This window comes from Sceloporus occidentalis, unplaced genomic scaffold (genome assembly GCF_023333645.1).
Source record: "Sceloporus occidentalis isolate IW3139 unplaced genomic scaffold, rSceOcc1.0.p SCAF_31, whole genome shotgun sequence".
NCBI classification, from domain to species: domain Eukaryota; kingdom Metazoa; phylum Chordata; class Lepidosauria; order Squamata; family Phrynosomatidae; genus Sceloporus; species Sceloporus occidentalis.
In genome coordinates this window covers 11,594,705-11,613,975 of record NW_028317011.1, presented here as the reverse complement: position 1 = coordinate 11,613,975, position 19,271 = coordinate 11,594,705, and the positions used below count along the sequence as shown (strand labels likewise).

The 19,271-nt window shown below is 35.6% G+C and overlaps 1 protein-coding gene across 6 annotated transcripts in view; it reads right to left on the bottom strand.

Annotated features, from left to right (window-relative positions):
• The window catches only part of LOC149298836 (voltage-dependent calcium channel subunit alpha-2/delta-1-like), a 248,142-nt gene that overhangs the window by 26,444 nt on the left and 202,427 nt on the right, over positions 1 to 19,271 (bottom strand). For 3 of the 6 annotated variants that reach the window (XM_089487145.1, XM_089487147.1, XM_089487143.1), the window contains exons 16-22: positions 16,944 to 17,012; positions 13,330 to 13,404; positions 11,550 to 11,624; positions 7,493 to 7,564; positions 7,242 to 7,313; positions 5,570 to 5,631; positions 1,227 to 1,303 (exon numbers count right to left, since the gene is read on the bottom strand). In XM_089487145.1, coding sequence (XP_089343271.1) covers positions 1,227 to 1,303; positions 5,570 to 5,631; positions 7,242 to 7,313; positions 7,493 to 7,564; positions 11,550 to 11,624; positions 13,330 to 13,404; positions 16,944 to 17,012 — 502 coding nt within the window. Of the gene's footprint in view, positions 1 to 1,226; positions 1,304 to 5,569; positions 5,632 to 7,241; positions 7,314 to 7,492; positions 7,565 to 10,373; positions 10,431 to 11,549; positions 11,625 to 13,329; positions 13,405 to 16,943; positions 17,013 to 19,271 lie in introns of all 6 variants that reach the window. The other 3 variants (XM_089487146.1, XM_089487144.1, XM_089487142.1) reach the window with 2 other exon arrangements.

Sequence of the window (19,271 nt, the reverse complement as noted above, 5' to 3'; positions counted from 1 at the left end):
TGTATCGGTCTCATAAAAGATGCTATCCTTTTGCAAAACGTTTCAGTTTGACCCCCATAATCGTATTCATACAAGTAGAATAATAACACGCTTTTAAGTTTCTTCTTTGGATTATGTAAAAAAATTATTTTATGTAAACTCCATGCATTGCCGCAATGCTATTATTTGAAGGTATCCTATAATCAATGTATGGGAAATATATATATTCAACAATCAGGCATTTATTTCATAAATTAACATGTGTTTCCATTCTTGAAATAAATGTCCTGCAAACATGCACCTGCATTACTACCAATGTGCTTCTGGCCATCTGCGAGTTTCGAACATGTAAAGCACAGCCAACTATCATATTTCACGCTGGGAGAAAGGAAGAGAGCAGCTCTTCTCAAATGAAATACAATCAGTTTGCTAATGCTTGGATTCTGTACACTAAAGCTTGCACACAAACCCTTTAAATATCAGCAATAAGTGAGAGATTAGCAATGATTCTAGAAATACAAGAGGTTTTAACACTGCAGGCCAAACATTGCCAGTTTATATTCTACATGTATAGAATATAAGGTAAACCCTCTGTATTTTAATGTATCTATTTCAATTATTTCTTCCACTCATGGAATAGATCAGCTATCCTCAACCCCTGAGTTCAAAACTATGTGCTAATAATGTCTGACTGTTGATGGTTAGCTGGTTAAAGGATTAGCAGATCAAATGGAAAAACACTTTGCTTGGTTGAGTCTCTGAGTCTTTGCTGCTGTCCAAGGCTAAATGAGCAAATTCTATGCGTGCTAATCTTGAGCGTTGAGTAACCACCTTCATGTTCCTCAATGATAAGTTAACATATCAGCCTCGAAAAGGTGTTTTTCCTTCTGGGGAATTGAGCAAACCTGTAGAATGCACGGCTTTCTTAATAAATGGTGTGAGATCATATAACTTGATATAATTATTAGGTTGAATTTACAAGACAAAGTAGCTACTGAAGCCAGTGTCTTGTGGGCTTTGTGTGTTTATTTTTTTGGGTAGAAAACAATGTAATGTTGCTTTGGTAGCCATAATTAGAATATCACAAGGTTGAGTAGAACTGAGTCAGAATCATTGCTATGATCTGTTGAAATGTTGGGGAAACATCCACATAACTTCACAGTGGTTACAGGAAAAAAAAATATTGAGTTGAGCAGATCTATTGTCCCACCTTATAAACAGGCACCGGTATGTACTCAGTTACTTACACTTTGCTTGTGTTATTGTTTCTTCCAATTTAGCTTTAATGTAGTAAAAGCCATAAGATGGTAGGACCAAGGCCAGGCTGGAACAGACAGATTAAATACATTAGCATGTTAAAACACAGTTCTTAATTAATGCATTTCCGTCATAATATCTCACAGTAAACGCTATCCGAGCAGGAACACTCTGAAGGTCCAGATGTGGTGGAAACACTCCCATGTGGCTAGCCTGTCTCTGCCTTCTCCGAGCAAGGAAGGTAGGCATCTCCAGAGAAGATCACATAACAATTTTGCCTTTTATGATACAACATTACATTGTCTAAAATGTGGTATGTTTAATTGATAAACTGCTGCAATACAGCTCAAATTTTCACAAATAATCACGTCGTGATGGTACCAGGCTGTGAGTGTTTTAACTGTCATTGTTGCTGCCCCTCTTCCTATTGTGACGGGAGCTCCATGTTGCTCCCCATTGGTCTGAATGTCCTACAACCACCCAGCATCTTAAGGTCTTTTGAAAGTAGCGAAAACAAGTTCCACAAGGATGGCTATTTTGGTAAACAAACTCCACAACATTTAGAAACTCAGAAAGACTTATCAGAAAAACAAATAGAATTCTAGCATGCAAATCTAAACTTGAAGATAACAGACCAATTGGCAAAGAGATGTCTGTTACACAATAAGCAATAGGATTGGTCTCTGTTGTTACTTCCTCTGTCTGGTCACACACTTTTTACACGCAAATGTATTACTCCCTTAAATGTTAACACCCCCCACCCCCCCATTGGAACTAAATGAAAGCCAGCAAGACTGATTTTGATGATATTGGGAAGTACTGTATTTTGATACAGAAAACAACACAATAATATATAAAGATCATGTTTGACTGATAACACTTACATAATAGATCACTTTACGCTTAATCATCACAGAAGTAAAATAAACATTACTTTCACGTAAACAGTCTTCCATTTCTTAAAGATATCCAGCATGATTATTACAAAAACAGAAAAGTGGTTATAAAGGAAGCGGGGTTAAAAGTCCTTATATGTTAGCCAAAACATGTACAGTCGTGACAAAAGTTTTGAGAATGACACAAGTATTGCTCTTCACAAAGTTTGCTGCTTCAGTGTTCTTAGATATTTTTGTCGATGTTACTCTAGTATACTGAAGTATAATGACAAGCATTTCATAAGCGTCAAAGGCTTTTATTGAAAATTACATTAAGTTTATGCAAAGAGTCAATATTATGTTAATTAACTTCTGGGCCACATCCTGACTAATGGGAGCCCATTCTTGCATAATCAATCCTAGAGTTTGTCAGAATTTGTGGGTTTTTGTTTGTCCTACCGTCTCTTGATTATTGACCACAAGGGGTTAAGGTCTGGGGAGTTTCCTGGCCATGGACCACAATTTTTGATGTTTTGTTCCCCGAGCCAATTAGTTATCACTTTTACCTTAATGGCAAGGTGCTCCATAATGCTGGAAAAGGCAGTGTTCATCACCAAACTGTTCTTGGATGGTTGGGAGAAGTTGCTCTTGAAGGGTGAGTTGATATCATTCTTTATTCATGGCTGTGAGCCCACTACCTTGGCTGAGAAGCAACCCCACGCATGAATGGTCTCAGAATGCTTTACTGTTTGACACAGGACTGATGGTAAGGCTCACCTTGTCTTCTCCGGATAAGCTTTTTTATGGATGCCCTAAACAATCGGAAAGGGGAAAATGACTTTACCCCAGTCCTCAGCAGTCCAATCCCTGTACCTTTTGCAGACTATCAGTCTTCCCCTGATGTTTTTCCTGGAGGGAAGTGGATTATTTGCTGCCCTTCTTCCTCCAAAAGTCTTCTCCTCACTCACACCTGCCTGCTGCCATTCCTGAGCAAGCTCTGCACTGGTGGTGCCCCGATCTCGCAGCTGAATCAACTTTAGGAGATGGTCCTGGTGATTGCAGGACTTTCTTGGGCGTCTTCATTCTTCACAACAATTGAACCACTCCTTAAAGTTCATGATGATCCAGTAAATTGTTGATTTAGGTGCAATCTTACTAGTACCAATATTCTTGCCTGTGAAGCCCTTGTTGTGCAAAGCAATGATGACAGCACGTGTTTCCTTGCAGGTAACCATGGTTAACAGAGGAAGAACAATGATATCAAGCACCACCCTCCTTCTAGAGCTTCCAGTCTGTTATTCTAACTCAATCAGCATAACAGAGTGATCTCCAATCTTGTCCATGTCAACACTTTCACCTGTGTTAACCAGAGAATCACTGACATGATGTCAGTTGGTCCTTTTGGGGCAGGGATGAAATGCAGTGGAAATGATTTTTTTTCATGGCAAAGAGGGACTTTGCAATTGACTGCAATTCATCTGATCACTGTTCATAACATTCTGGAGTATATGCAAATTACCATGATCTAAAATAAGGCAGCAGACTTTGTGAAAAACTAATATTTGTGTAATTCTCAAAACTTTTGGCCATGACTGTATAACCGTCAGTAAAAACTTCTTAAGCAGTAGTTTAAATGTTTTAAGAAGATATAAAAATGATGTAGAATTGTTTATCATTAAACAAAGCTTTCATGGACTTTTTATAGGAATATATTTAGTCAAGCCATTAATTTACGGCTTGAACACATATAAGTAATTAACTAGAAGACCAAGGTCTGACCTGGAAAAAAACAACTCTGGAAATTTGCAAATTAGAACTTGATTCAGAAGCTATTGAGAAATGTCAGGCTACATCTGTTCTGAGTCAAACATCTTGTATGTTACTAGGTTCATTAAATTTCTTCCCCTCTGCGCACAGGTGGAGACATTTAACTGAATCAAGGAAAAAGCTGCACTATGAGAACAGAAACTTTCATTAAAAGTATGTTTTCTGGTTCTACAACTGGCATTTATTTGGATAGACATAATATATATCAAGTCTAGAAAAATATAAAAGTAGCCAAGAAATGTCATACCTTCTATATATGTTAATGTGTAACTTTGACTCAACATTCCAAATGTGATGATAAATCACAACAGCTTCTTACAACTAGAATGTAAGCTGTTTGGCTTAGGTACCCTGCTGACATAATTTTACCCTGATACTCTAATCAACCAAGTTTAAGGTTCAATCATGTCATCAAATTAAGACACCCAGTGGTTCAATTTCTAATACAGGATATGCAAATTAATAACCATAAAGACTATTGGAATAAGGTATAGAAACCTTGGAATTATCTCTGTTCTTACTGGTGCCAAACCCTTATTAATATAAAAGATTGATTTTTTTTTTTTAAATACATACTTTTTACCAATTGTTAGGGAGCGGTTTTCTCCGTTTCCACATTTTTTAGACCTATGTGATCTCCTTGTTTATTTTCCGTTTCTGTGCAGTTTTAAGGAAATGAAATGTGTACATGGGGACAGCAAGTATACCACTGATATTAACTGCACATTAAGATGTTTGGCTTCACAGAGCATGTACTGTATTAGGTTACTTTAATGATATCCCCAGACTCTTTGTGTATGCTGTAATAGTTGGCTAAGTCGATATGTGTACAACTGTATCCTAACAATTACAATTCATCCATGTACAGCCTTCCACTCTAAAGGCACAGAGCTTATATGAAACCAGGTATCTGTTGGAAATATAATTTAAAGCTAATTATGAAACAGCACGTGTCCCATGTTATTGAGCTCACTTTAGAGACAGGAAAACGTAGTTTACATCCCTAATCCAGCCTGCAAAATCGGAGGATGCAGGGTCATCTTAAGCAGATAGCATTTTAGTACATTGTTGCACATAGAGTCAAAGTGAACTTTAACAGTGTCACATGTGACATTTGTATTACTCAACTCTAAAATCAACAAGCTTATGACTCATGCCTAAAGAAATAATGAGTAATTTCCTTGCTTAAGATGCTTTATCCATTCAACTGGGGTACAATCATGTTTTGATTTTTATTTTTTTTGTAATTGTGTTTTAAGTTAAATGACATGTGCCTGCTTTTTCTTTTATGAGGCGCAGTTTGGTATAGCCTTATGGTCAGGCTTCTGTAGAGCTTTGGTGAGTACACCAGCATATTTTATTTATAGCTGCAAAAAAAGTTAAAGGCTAATAGCAATTGTTTGTTTCTGAGTGGAAAAGATTTATTTATTTTTTTTAAATCCAAACTAAGTCATAATTAAGAAGATACTGTTTTCCGTGTTGCCATGTATAATGATATACAGTAATAGGTTTGAGTGATAAATAAAAATTGGTAAACGTTCTAACAAGTTCAGCTCAAAATGAGAAAATAAAATAATTCCACCACCAAAAGCTAAACACTTAAATTACAATGAAACAGAACATTTTGGTACCTGTAATCTGTTCCATTCACCGGACCCCATGTGTATGTCCTGTTTGCTCTGTCAATATACCTCTGAAAAACAGCAATTGAAAGTAATAAAGCAGATTTCTCAAGAACCATAATCTATACAAGAGTTCTTCAACAGTTACGATATATATACATTCATAAAGGTGTGTGCTTAAAATGCCACAATATACTCTGATCCTCCAACATAGAGTATCTCTCTCTATTATAGTGTGTTCTCTTTTGCCATGAAAAGGTGAATTACTGTATTAATGACTTTTGACAACTGATCTCTATACCAGGGAACTTCTCGGGGTAGGCTACCCTGAGCTCTCCCTCTTCCAAGGAAGGGGCTTTTTAATGGGACAGGGCTAGCTATCCATGGAGGCAGGGATGATCACAGACAGTATTAAGTGGTTAGGGAGAAGGAGTAGGAGTTGGTGAGAGTAGCCATGGCCAGGCACCGCTCCCTTGGGGAAGAAACAAGACAGTGACCCATCTGGTGTCTCTGGGTGAAGCCTGGAGAGTTCACAGATATGGTGATCTCAGTACTTGCTAACAAATACAAATGACGCTCCATATGCAATGTATGTGAATCAAGATGAAATGTAAGCCATAATAATAGTCTAAATAGTCCGACACAGTGTTTAGCTGAATGTTTGACTGTGGGTAATAATTTTTAGATATGTAACTAAAACAGCAAATATGCAGGAGTGGGCTGGCAATGAGGGCAAGGGGAATTGCCTTTGAATGTTCCCTGCCCTCCTCCCCTGATAGTTATAATGATTAAACATACAAGGGGAAAATGTGACTTATTTTTTCCTACAAGATTGTGTTTTACACACCATGGTGGACATATTTCCAGTGTCAGTAGAAAATGTACATGTACAGCTTTGCACACCAAGTACTCCTCAATCACATTGGAAAAGGTGCCACAACAGTATTTAATAAAATGAAAACTGTAATCACATTGGTTCATACCACTACAAATCACAATGTTACAGATGTTTCTGATCCTACATCTGTAACATTGTGATTTGTAGTGGTATGAACCAATGTGATTACAGTTTTCATTTTATTAAATACTGTTGTGGCACCTTTTCCAAAGTGACTAGATCATCACTTAGTGCTATTATTATCATATTATGTCTTTGTGATTCTGGCGCTTATTCCGTAATATGGTCATCGTATGTACCAATGCTATTTTATTTATCACTTTAATAGATGTCTATAGTTTTTTTGCAGTTTTTTTACATAATGTAAGATAACACGGGTGTTTGAAGCTGATCAGGAGATAAAAACAGACACAGTCTGACATTTGCTGTTTCTAGTGGAAAAATTGTTAAACCGTATTCATGCCCCATTGCATAATTTATGTTCATTTTAAAAGATCTAAGGCTTGGCAATCTAACCTGAACATTGGAATGTTGATCAGAGATGCCTCCAGTGTAAAACTTTGTTCCCAAGAAGAATGTATTACTAATCTTATTTACCGCTTCATGAAAACCATTTAATTCTGTTTCAGTCAATTGCATCACTTACGCAAAATGTATAGACCTTGGGGTCCACACCTTAATGTCTATAGATAATTTAGTACATTTGTTTGTAGTTTCTCTTAATCAGTAGCTTCTCATGTATTGAAATTCTATATAAATGTACTAAGTTCACAAGACTCCTACCTCATCTTGAGATTTCACTAATGTTTCAAAGGTACGCTCCCCGATTTCACCATCAATCATTTTAGTACGAATCTATAAAACAGAAAACAATGGAATTTGATTGTATCCAGATTTTATTCTTACATACAATAAACCTGGAGTATCTGAGCATTAGGCAAACAAATTGTCTGCCTCCTCAAGGTCCATCATACCTGAAAGTCTTCTGAATGTAGATATTTTAAAAGTGTTTTAGTCCTGTTAATAGATCTTACCTCGACTTTATGTTCATTTTCTAACTCTGCATCCAAAAAATCCAGTGTTACAGGCTCCTGAGATTTTTGGTTCTGTGGCAGAAGATATAATATATAAGACAATGGTCTTGAAAAAAACAGTAGCTACAAATTACTATTTTAAAAAAACCTAACTATTTAAAGAAAACCACTTACCACTTTTGATTTGCTGTGCTACAAAACAATGTTGACCATCAAGACCATAACATTATATTGTATTGAGACTACATTTCAACAGACTATTGGAGTATATGTTCTAAGAACATAGAGAATGTTTTCTCATCTGGTTGAAATTGTACTGTACATACGTTTTCAAGACTCTAGCAGATGCTGCTCTTCTCAATTGAGTTCAAATGTTAGGTATATTTTGCAATTAATGTTTCAGTAAGTTTTGCAAAGAAAAAAACTAATAATACACAAATGGGTTCAATGCACCCTAGTAGAAGTGACCGTTGGAATATGTTTTGCATTATATTGACTATGGGATGTGTCTAGGTGCAATACAACATGCCTGTCCCTCCCTAAGCCATGGGAAAAAATGCTAAATTAGTGAGAAGTGGTAATGAAAAAGGCTTGTAAGCAAACCCCTTCTTTGATTTTGAGTATTCCTGAATTTCAGTTTGAATGTATGGTTTGGTTATTACAGTATAACAGTATATAAAAGCCAAACTTGTCTTAAAATTTTCCCAAACTACTTTATTTCCTACCAAAGTACACAACCATGAAACATCAAGACTGTTCACTAGACATGTAAATCTTAATCAGCAAAACATATATATATGAACATACGTCTTTCCCAGATGAGAAGACTACAAAAACACACATTTCCCATATTACATAACTTACACTAAATTAACCAACAACCATGCTCAGTGTATGTTATGTTGGACAGTATGCAAATATAGGTGCTGAGTAGCATTAAAGTAAGAAGATTTTAAATTTGTTATAGGCAAAGAAGGTTTTAGAGATTTGCAAGGCCATATTATGACCAAAAATAGACCCAGTTATTGAAAGCACCCCAGGCCGTGGGTAAAGTGATTAAATGCTGTCTGCAATTTAAAATAGGTCAAGACACAGTGGTACTTCCCTGGTAGGACTAGACCTGTTCATATTAAGATGCATTTACATACTTTCGAATAGAGACACCCCCTGTGAATCCCTATCTTCACACACACACACCATACTCGTATCCATTTGAATAATCTATCATGTGCGTCTCTATTATGTACTATATCATTTATTTATCTATATTGTAAATTAAATATTACTGTTTTATATTGTCTTATCCTCTTCTGCATTGATAAATGTCAGTGAGAATGAAAGCACAAACATAACAAAATATGAATATTTTCAAAATGCAAAAAAAAGCCAGTTCTTACATGCAACGGATTACGAATAGCAGGATCAAGCATCATGCATGAAGAATAGATATGTTCCATTCCAAAAAAAAAAGTAGAAAAAGAAAATAATATCATAAGAAATAAACAAAATCAACCAATGTACATAAAAATAACAAACTCAAAAAAGCGAAAACTATCATTGGGCAACTTGAAAAATGCTTTTTTTTGTTTAAGCCTCTGTTTTACAGTTTGTAGATTTTGTGATAGCTCTGCAAGGCTTTGCTTACAAGTAGATTTTTAGACAGCAATGCTGGCAATCGAATTAAATTGAATTATTAAGGGATGCAGGACATTATGTAATGTATTGTTTCTACAGCTAAGGAACACCACATAATTCCATCATCAATAATAATGTGATGACTGTAACGCTTAAAAATGAAAGTCCATTTATGGAAGCAAAGTGCTGTGTAATTTAATTGTATTTAGGTGCATACAGGAAATGTATTCAAACATAAAATACCATGCAACATACAAGCAATATTGTAACCATGCAAGACATGCTAAATGAATTTGGACTACAGATGAAAAGCTATTGTCATATTAAAAGTTACTTTTAACCAAATATGTTAATACAGTTGAAATTGGTAACTTTGAAATGTTCTTTTTCTTGTCCAAAATATGGCTTGAAATAATGGACATGCTTGACCATGCTTAGGCAATTTTCATCTGTAATACAGACTTGCAATGAACCTCCACCTAGGTTATAAGTGTAATGTCCTTTTATATGCTGAGTAATCAGCAACATTTTTATAATGCTGCCATCTGACATTTGTCATAAAAGCAGCTCTAAATTGTAATATAACCCTCACACATACTAGATGTATTGGAAAATACAAATCATAGCAGCAATTGGGTGATGGAAATCTTCATATCTCTTCTTAAACATAAGATAAAATTAGACAATCAGATTATGAGTGGGGCAAATCAAAGTAAAATCCAAATATTATATTTATATATATATATATATATATATATATATATATATATACATATAGATATACATCTATACATCAGAGGGTTCTTAGTGTCCTTGGTTTACTGTTAGAAACCAGCAAAGGTAAAGGTTATATCTATTTACAAAATCTCCAATTATATAAACTATTAATAAATGATGGCTAAAGCACTTTACTTTTGTCATCATCTGTTCTCCCCACGCATACTCATTTTGGGCACACACAAAGTATTGTTTTGCCAGCCTAGTGGTAAAAGCAAATATAAGCGTCTCTTAAACACAGCCCTAGCCAAACAGGAATCTTCGCGGAATTTATTAATAAAGCCTTTTTTTTTTTTACATTAGGGCACTTTCTGCCTGTCTGTATATATACATAAAGTCTTCAAATTGATAAGGCTAAATTGCATGCGTCAGAAGGCATAGTAGCGCTGTTTGTAGCTTAAAGTTAGTTTCCCAGCTGCCCATACAGACTGACCGCTATTAGCACCAGCTCTTGATCATTCACCGTTACCTGTATATCAGGCCTTCTTTTCCTCAAATTTACCATGGGAATACCTACACCTACAGGCTGAAGTGGCAGAAAAGATGATTGTTTATGCTTCTATTAATCTTTTATACTATTAATGCATGCTTTTGGTCCCTGATATAATAACCTTTTTATTCCTCCAACATTAAAAGCAAGACCACAGCTTGCATTCCGTAAAATCATGTGTTTGATGCAACATCCTACGTTTCCTTACAGTTGCCTAAATAGTAGCACATTTTTTAAGTAATAATCTTCAATAGACCACTTTTAAGTATTTATTTGTATACCCAATTCTTAAGGACAGGAATGTTATCATATACGCTATATTTTCCCTAGGTTCAGCTTTCCTTCATAGCCCCTAAAGCATACAGTGGATTCATTAGGAGTTAACTCACAGTTATAATTTAGTTTAAAGTTATATTAGTCTATTAGTAAAATTGTCCTAATGAAGGTTAAAAGAATAAACATGGAATATCAGAGTATATCCTTAAAACTGCTAACTTACTTGAACACCTTAGTTGTAGTGGATATGTTTCTCACACAGTGTAGCATGCACCATCACATCATATAGGCAAAACTGAAATCTGGATAACATATTTTAATTGCTTATTGCACATTTCATTTTTTTCCCCCTATTGATACCATCAGTAGTGTAATGGAAAAGTATACTACGAGTCTCAAAAGATGTTTTATGCAAAGTAAGCAGATATTTTAGAAAATCATAAGAAAAGTTGCTATTATTTTCATATAATAACATGGTTTTACACCATTTAATGGTGATGATAAACACTACAAAAATACAATAGCAGAGATACACTGAAACTATTGTATATTATTAAATAAATGGGGACAGAAAAAACCATGTCACATGGGAAGCGTTCATTGTACTCAGACAAATAAAAAACAATTCCAGTTGTCATTCAATGCAGTAGAAACTTCTGAATCAGTCTTTAATGAGTCTTTCAAAGGGTATGTAGTGACATCTGTTTTGATACAATATCTTTCAAAATAATATTGCTTTTCAACTCTACAATATTGATATGCTTAAATGTTATTTTATTATTAATGTAAACTTTGTCAACGTTTTTAACAATACATTTTATATAATGTATTATTTTTCTAATTGTTCTATTTTATATTAATATAGACATGTTTCCGTACCTTTGGTTGAAGATTTGGATGAAGCAACACATAGCCATTGGGGTCGAGTGCAAAATAATAGCCATTAGGGCAAAGCTGGATAGGAAAAGAGGGTGAACTATTACACACCAATACACATCTAGCATAGGAAAATTACAATATAAAAACATTAAATCAGCTATAATACACACATATATTTTACATACACTTATTACAGCTGTTATATGCAAGATTTCACACAGACTCTCCCCCGTCTTGCATTCTTGAGTTGCAAGAGTTCAGGAATCTTAAGATTGTTCAATATAACCCATAATTAATTCTGACAGGCACACAAAAATGCTACATTTATGTAAATTTATCAAAATACATCCAATTACAGTATTTTCTTTAAAAAAAAAAATGTTAAATATTGTTATAAATTATATCCTCTTGTGGTAGCTGCTCTGAATACTATTTGAGAAAACATTCCAAATGTTCTTGTAAACTGTCCCAGCACACAGTGACTACAAAAAAAGAACATTAAAAAAAAATGGACGCAGGAATCAGAGTGAAATTATATATTCTTTTGGTTTATATTCTATATATTATACCGTATTTGCTCGATTATAAGACGACCCCCCAAAATCAAAATATTAATTTAGGAAAAAACAAAAAGCCTAAATATAAGACTACCCTATAGGAAAAAAGTTTTACTAGTAAATATTAATTCATGTAAACTAATTTTCATATTTAATACAAGCTATGATTGAGAAAAATATATTTTTTATTTCCTTTTATTTGCCAACCTGCCCCCCCCAGTTATGCACATCTGCCCCCAGGCTTGCCACTCTGCCCCCAGAAATGCCTTATACCCCCCTATTTGCCACTCTGCCCCATGATGTGCCTTTTAACCCTCTATATGCCACTCTGCCTCCAGAAATGTCTTATACCCTCCTATAGGCCACTGTGCCCCATGATATGCCTTTTAACCCCCTATATGCCACTCTGGCATATAGGGGGTTAAAAGGACACTCATGGGGCTGAGTGGCATATAGGGGGTTAAAATGCATTTCTGGAGGTATATATATATTTATATAACTGCTAACAGCAATCACACTCCTATCAAGCCAAGGCAGCCAGTACATGCTGGAACCTGGGGATGATAGTAGTGTGATTACAACCTCCCTATGCCATGCTACCACCCCCACCCCCCTTACACATCCATGCTATCAAACACACACTCATTCACAAACATTTAAATACTCATTCATTCCATTAATCACACATACTTCACACATTAATCACAAAAACCCTCCCCCACCCCCTTACCTGAACTGCAGATCTCTCACTCGCAGACTTCTTCAGGGGCCCGGCTGTGCGAGCAACTTCTCTGGCCCCGCCCCCAGAGGAAGGAGGGGGGAGGCAGAATTATGTGAGGACTGTGCTAGCTTCCTGTTCTCCTGCTGCTACTAGAAGAGACGCTGCTCGCGACCAAAGACCGGTAAGCAGCCTGGCCCCAGCAGAATGAGGTCTGATTAGAAGACGACCTCGATTATAAGACGAGGGGTATTTTTCAGAGCATTTGCTCTGGAAAAAACCTCGTCTTATAATCGAGCAAATACGGTATTCTATGAGCAAAAACACTATATAATCTGTTGTCCATTTGTGCTATTTGAAAAGGCCCTTGGCATGCCTGAGAATGCATAACCAGCCCATTGAGACCTACACTGCTACGTCATTATTCCATAGGCTTGCCAGCAAGCCCCCAAGCATATATAACGTTAAAAGACCCTTAACAGTTTATGTAAAATTAGGAGCTCACTGTAAAACGAGGTGTAAGTCTTTTAATATCTTTCAAGGACACGTCAACTCCCATGACTCCAAGGATGAGCTGGTTCTATGAAGAAAAAGAAAAAAAAAAGAATGACATATATTAGTAAACACAATCTGAGATGTCTCATGTGCTTAGTTAAGATAAACATGGTTTGAATGTCATAGAGCATACAGCAGATTGTGAAGCCTCCAATGTACCTAAAGATTCAGAAAGCCTATACAATCCCTACAGTTCATCGAGATGATGTAACTAAAAGTGCATATGTTAATATCCTTCCTATCTAAACAGAGATTATTGATAGTATTTTACCCTTGACTTCAATTAAACATTAGCGTTTGCCTTTGGTCCCGTGAAACCAATAAAGAATATGGAGTGTGTGTGGCCAAGTTTACATTACATGGCCTTTTGTCAGGAAGCCCAGAGTGAGTTTTCCCTCAGAGGATATGCAGTCTAATAAAACAAATGTTTTAATAATGTCTGCGAGATTTATACTGTGGCTTGCTTAATAGCACAATCAATAACGCCACAAAAAAGAAGGGGATTTCGGAACTCCTATGATTTCTGTTAAAAACTGTATATAGCTGTGTGTATATAAATAGATCTATGCAGAGCGATATAGAAAATCTGACATCACTGCTAAAATCTGATCAAAGTTTTTCTGTATTCATCCTCGCCAAGCATAATGACAACACATTTACTTCTATTTCTTAAATGCAGACTCTTTATTATTATTTAAAACGCTGATTAATGGTTTAGCGCCATCATATTCCACAGCCCTGTACAAAGGGCAAACAGGATTTAACAAGTAGCGCATCAAAAAATAATTTGGGCAAACGTAATGTGATGGCAGTCCTGCAAAAATGAGTGTGCTGTTAATCTGCACTATGTCTTTAACCCCTTAAGGACAATGGGCGGTCCCTAAACCCATTGAAAACAATGCATTTTGAGCCCGTACATGTATGTGCTTTATCATTAAGGGGTTAAAAAACAGTTTATGAAGAGATGATACATTCAGTGATGGGTGACTGATTGGAATATGTTTTGTGACAAAAAACCAATGTCACTCGTTTATTATTCAAGGTTTATGATTTACTTTATATCTAACATTTTGTAGTGTTAAATATATTGAACAAAGAATATTTTTGTATTTAAATGTTTGTTGTCCAACTTCTACGTACTATTTACTATATTATTGTTTTCACTAGCATCTGGTACACCTAATAGAATGGTCTATGAAATGTTAATGAGCATGATATCACAGTGAAAAAAAAACTCCTGTCCTTAAGACAGATGAGGCAATAACATGACTGTTGATGTCATTTTGCCAAGGTATACCATTACATAAGTTATGGTGGGTAAAAGGTGATGGAAACCCTTCCACTTAAATTTAAGGGGTAAATAGAAGTATTATTAAACACCCATCTACACACACCAGACAAGCCAGAAGGCTTGTTTTTCCTCAGAAATCTCATGGTGCTTTCACAACCACAAGGGATTCTGGGTAGGCACATGCAAACAAGGTTAACAATTGTTAACCTTGTTTGCATGTGCCTACCCAGAATCCCTTGTGGTTGTGAAAGCACCATGAGATTTCTGAGGGAAAAACAAGCCTTCTGGCTTGTCTGGTGTGTGTATTTTGCCAAGGTGGGATTTAAATCAAGTGTAGATAATGCATATCACCATGGCAACCAATGGAATGATCCTATAAGCAGGGACATTCCATTGGTTGCTATGGTGACAAGACCACTTAGCAAGACCAAATTAGTAGCAGAATCCCTCTATATAGCCAACCCCCAACCTCACTTCTCTGCAATTCTGAGTTAGATACATTTCCTTAAGACATTATTAAGAATGTATGTTCTGATGAAACTCATTTGTAACAAAAGAAAGAAATATGTTGATTCCATTCATTGTATGTTGACTGAAGATCAGTTAGATATTTTAATCCATTTACTGCCTAAGGTCTTCCTAATTGGATTATTTAAATAATTGTAATTATTTAGTATTGTACAGAATTGGGACAATGCCCTCTTTTTTTTCCCTCAGTGAATATGTGGGTGTTCTTTTTACTGACTTACGCCTAAGAGGGTCATTAAAATTAATGGTTGGTACCTAAAAAGGAAATTTTAGTGTGTGGTATTTTTAGTGTTCTTTTTAAGAAGCTCATACAACATTCACCATGGGCCCCGGTAAGCCTGAATTGATACTTGTAAATAACAAATGTTCCACTGTGGCATTCTGCAAATCATGTGTCCAATAATATGGAATGTTAAAGCATGATGAGCTTAAAATATGTAGTGTTATTAATGGTGGTGCGGTCTCCTGAGTGTAATATCACTGACATCTTACAATAAAAAGTATTACACATGGAGGTTGTGAATATGTCAAAGTGACTTGAAATCAAGTAATTGTCCCCCTGGAGAAAATGTCTCTCTCAGCAGTTAACTGACAAAACAAATAAGCACGGAGCTACTTCGCCATTATTGCACAAAGTGAAGAATATTATTATTAACACTTCTCCCCATATTATTGTTATGATTTAGGTTTGTATTATTAACACTCTCCGTCCCGCTTTGGTAGTATGTTATACATTCCTGAATTTTATAAAGTATACACACTGTTAGTGTTGTAAATAATTGTGTGCCTGGTGATCTCCATATCTCTTATATTGTAATATTTATTTTTTATAAGTATTATCTCATTTAAAAATGGAAAATCTTCTCATTAGGTGACTAAAAAGACATAACATTGGTTATATATGTACAGTATGGAGTATAGTAAACCAACATCCTAACCACTGCATTCAACTGATCCTTAACACACTGTGGCTCCTAATCAAAACATATTACTACTCTCACTGCTTGAGTAAATACTTAAATTAAATACAAGGTTAAGGTAGTGAGTAGTTCCCCCTCTCCCAAGGAAAAAAAAGGTCAGCACCCCTACACGTTTCACCTAACGTGTACAATAAATGTAGATTTCTTGTTTTGGAAGATCAAATATGAGGAAAATTATTTACGTTTTCATGGATTTGATTCCATGTAGTTATCTGGTTGTGTGGGGAATGAGTTATGCAGCTATTTCATATTTAAGTTAAATTAATTTTTCTGTTCATCATCCTAGAAGAGGATTGCTGGTGCACGGTGGGGTAAAGTGAGAACAGCAGTGGTACAAGGCAGGGACATCGAGACCATCCCCTCAGTGGCAGCCAAGACACATCTTATTTGAATTATTTATATTGTATATTGGAAACATTCATTTTTTGTGTGACAAAGGGTCACATGGAAGTGTCTAAATAAGTGTGTATGAGAAAAGCTTGGTGCATTTGTCTTTTCAAACAGACATCTGAAAATTGTAGAGAAAAATTCTGAATATTATCTGTGAAGATATAACTATACATATTGCTGTCTGATAGATCATAGAATAAATAGTAAATACTGCTCAATATCTACTGATCTCAAGTAGCAGAATACTGCATTACTTTTTGATGCATTATGTAGATCTTAGAGCACCTAAGCAAATGTTATAATGTTTAAACATGATATAGGTATAATGGAAAGCAGGAGGTACAGTCGCTACAAAAACAGCATAGGATGACTTACTTTCTTTCCATTATGGTCCACTGTAAAATTGAACACAGGAAGAGTTCCTGTGATGACAAGGCCAAGCTCCTGAAAAAGAAAAACAAGTACGATAAGCATCTCTAAACTAAACTTAGATCAAACCTGACAGTACATTACCATTTTTCTACAACCCCTTTGTGACAAAGACTGATTTTATTTTTTGTACCCTTTGGCTATTTTAACATTTCTGCGGTGCTCATGTTTAGTTGTATTTTTCTTCTTTCCTTTAGATGTCATTGTTTTGAATCATATCATTTACCATTAACCCCTTAATGTCCATTGACGGGTCAGGCACGTCACACAAATACGGTAACGTCATTTCATTAAACAAGCTTAGAAAGTGATCAGCAACACCCAGATCGGCATCAGGGGCAATGTCTGACCCCTCATTTCAGTGACACCATTGATGTTTAGAAGGCGATCAACCGATCTCGGTGTTGCTGAATGCCTAGACATTGAGGCATTACTGCAACACCGTTTGCTAATAAAGATTAGAAAATCATTTTTAGTCAGTATATAAATATGTTGAAGCCACGCACACACATTTAATTTTAGGCATTATGAAAATATTTTTGACATACTGCATTTTACTATTTAATATTGTGATTTTTTTTATGTTTCTTTGGTCCAGAGTTGCTCAAAGACATTATTCAACATCTGATACTATAGATTTGGGCGATGGCTATTTTCTATAAGGCAGGGCTTTGTTTTTTTCGGTTTATCTCAATTAGAAAAGCATACTTAGTAAATTCTCCTCGGCTGGAGCACTGCTTCTCGTGCTTCTTGGAGTGAGTGGGTTGGACTGTGTCAGGGACTAGGCCATTGGATTTGCTGGCTAGATGAACACAAGGTTGGAGTTGAGTGGGGATAGCTGCAGATCTAACCCCAATCTATAAAAAAACAGAGTGGGTAGAAACTGGGAAGAGAGTAGATGGAGCCAACAGCCATCCCCTAGCACGAAGTTTAAATACTTGCATTGAGGATTATTAAATTAAGCTATTTAATGTTGTTTGCCTTAATGCCCTTTTTCATTACTTGTTCTCAGTAATTTTATTATTTGATATTTTTTTTACATTATATAAATTTACACATTTAATTACAACACACATATGAAAGAAAAACAGTTAGATACATGTGATAATGTGTTGGGTTTTACATGTATATGTAAAATATGTATTCGTCTCATATGAGTTTCAGTTTTTAACAAAGGGTATCTGGAACCTTTTTTTGGTCTGTTCATTGTTTGTTCTGAAAGGGCTGCCTGCTGGTTTTCTTTGACTTGATTAGACGAGTGGTGATAAATTAATATTAGCATTTGTTGCAAGGAGTTTTAGTGTGCCCTAGGAGTCGAATGACCGACTAGTGAGCGAAAATTTTGTGCTGGTTCTTTTTTCCCAAGTGTACAAACTAGATGGGTCATTGAACCTGGTTCTTTCATTGCCAGATTTTTACCTAATACAACTCATGGCAAAGGACCTCTGATGCTGCCTACAAATATTTAATGCATACCTAAGCAAAATCAATGGGATTTGGAAGGAGCCCCTTTACTAAGGCTGTCTCTGTGGGACATTTTATTTTTTATACATGACTGTAGTCAGCCAGGCTTTCTTTAACTACTTAGTGCTTGTTAGAAACAAATTACCTGGGACAACCCAGCCCCAGATTGAATAGCTACACCCATATAACCCATTCTGACTACATTACTTTTGAAATGGATTCTCCACCACTTAAGGATATTACTCACTGTTTATTTTAACTAGAAGTACCATTTTTAAAGCCCTTACTATAATAAAATCAAAACTAACAGAACATCCTTGAAGTTTCCAGTAAAAGCATAATGCCAGGCCGGCCAGTGAACTTCAGTTGAGTTAAAGGGGAAATGATATAACAAGGAGCTCAATTAAGTAACTATTCTCTGTCCTTTACCCTATAGCAGAAGCATGTGGAAATGTTTTACGGTAACTTTTGGAAAGCGAGAACAAGTTAGAGATATGGATTTACAGTTGAAGTAGCAGGAACGAGTAGAATAGAGAAGACGTTTTCTCCGGGAATGCTGTTAAATGTTCGGATTTCCTGCTACTGTTTACATTGTATGGCCAAAAAAAAAAAAAGAAAACTTAAGATAAGAAAAAGATATTACTACATGGCTGAGCTTTTTTATGGTTAAACTGTCAGCGGAAAAAAATAAAAGTCAGCAGAAAACCTGTTGCTTATTCTGTGCATAGGATTTATAATCCATATATCCTATTCTATGTACAAGCTATCACTGAAGATGAGCTACCACAATATAAGGCAGCAAAAATAACC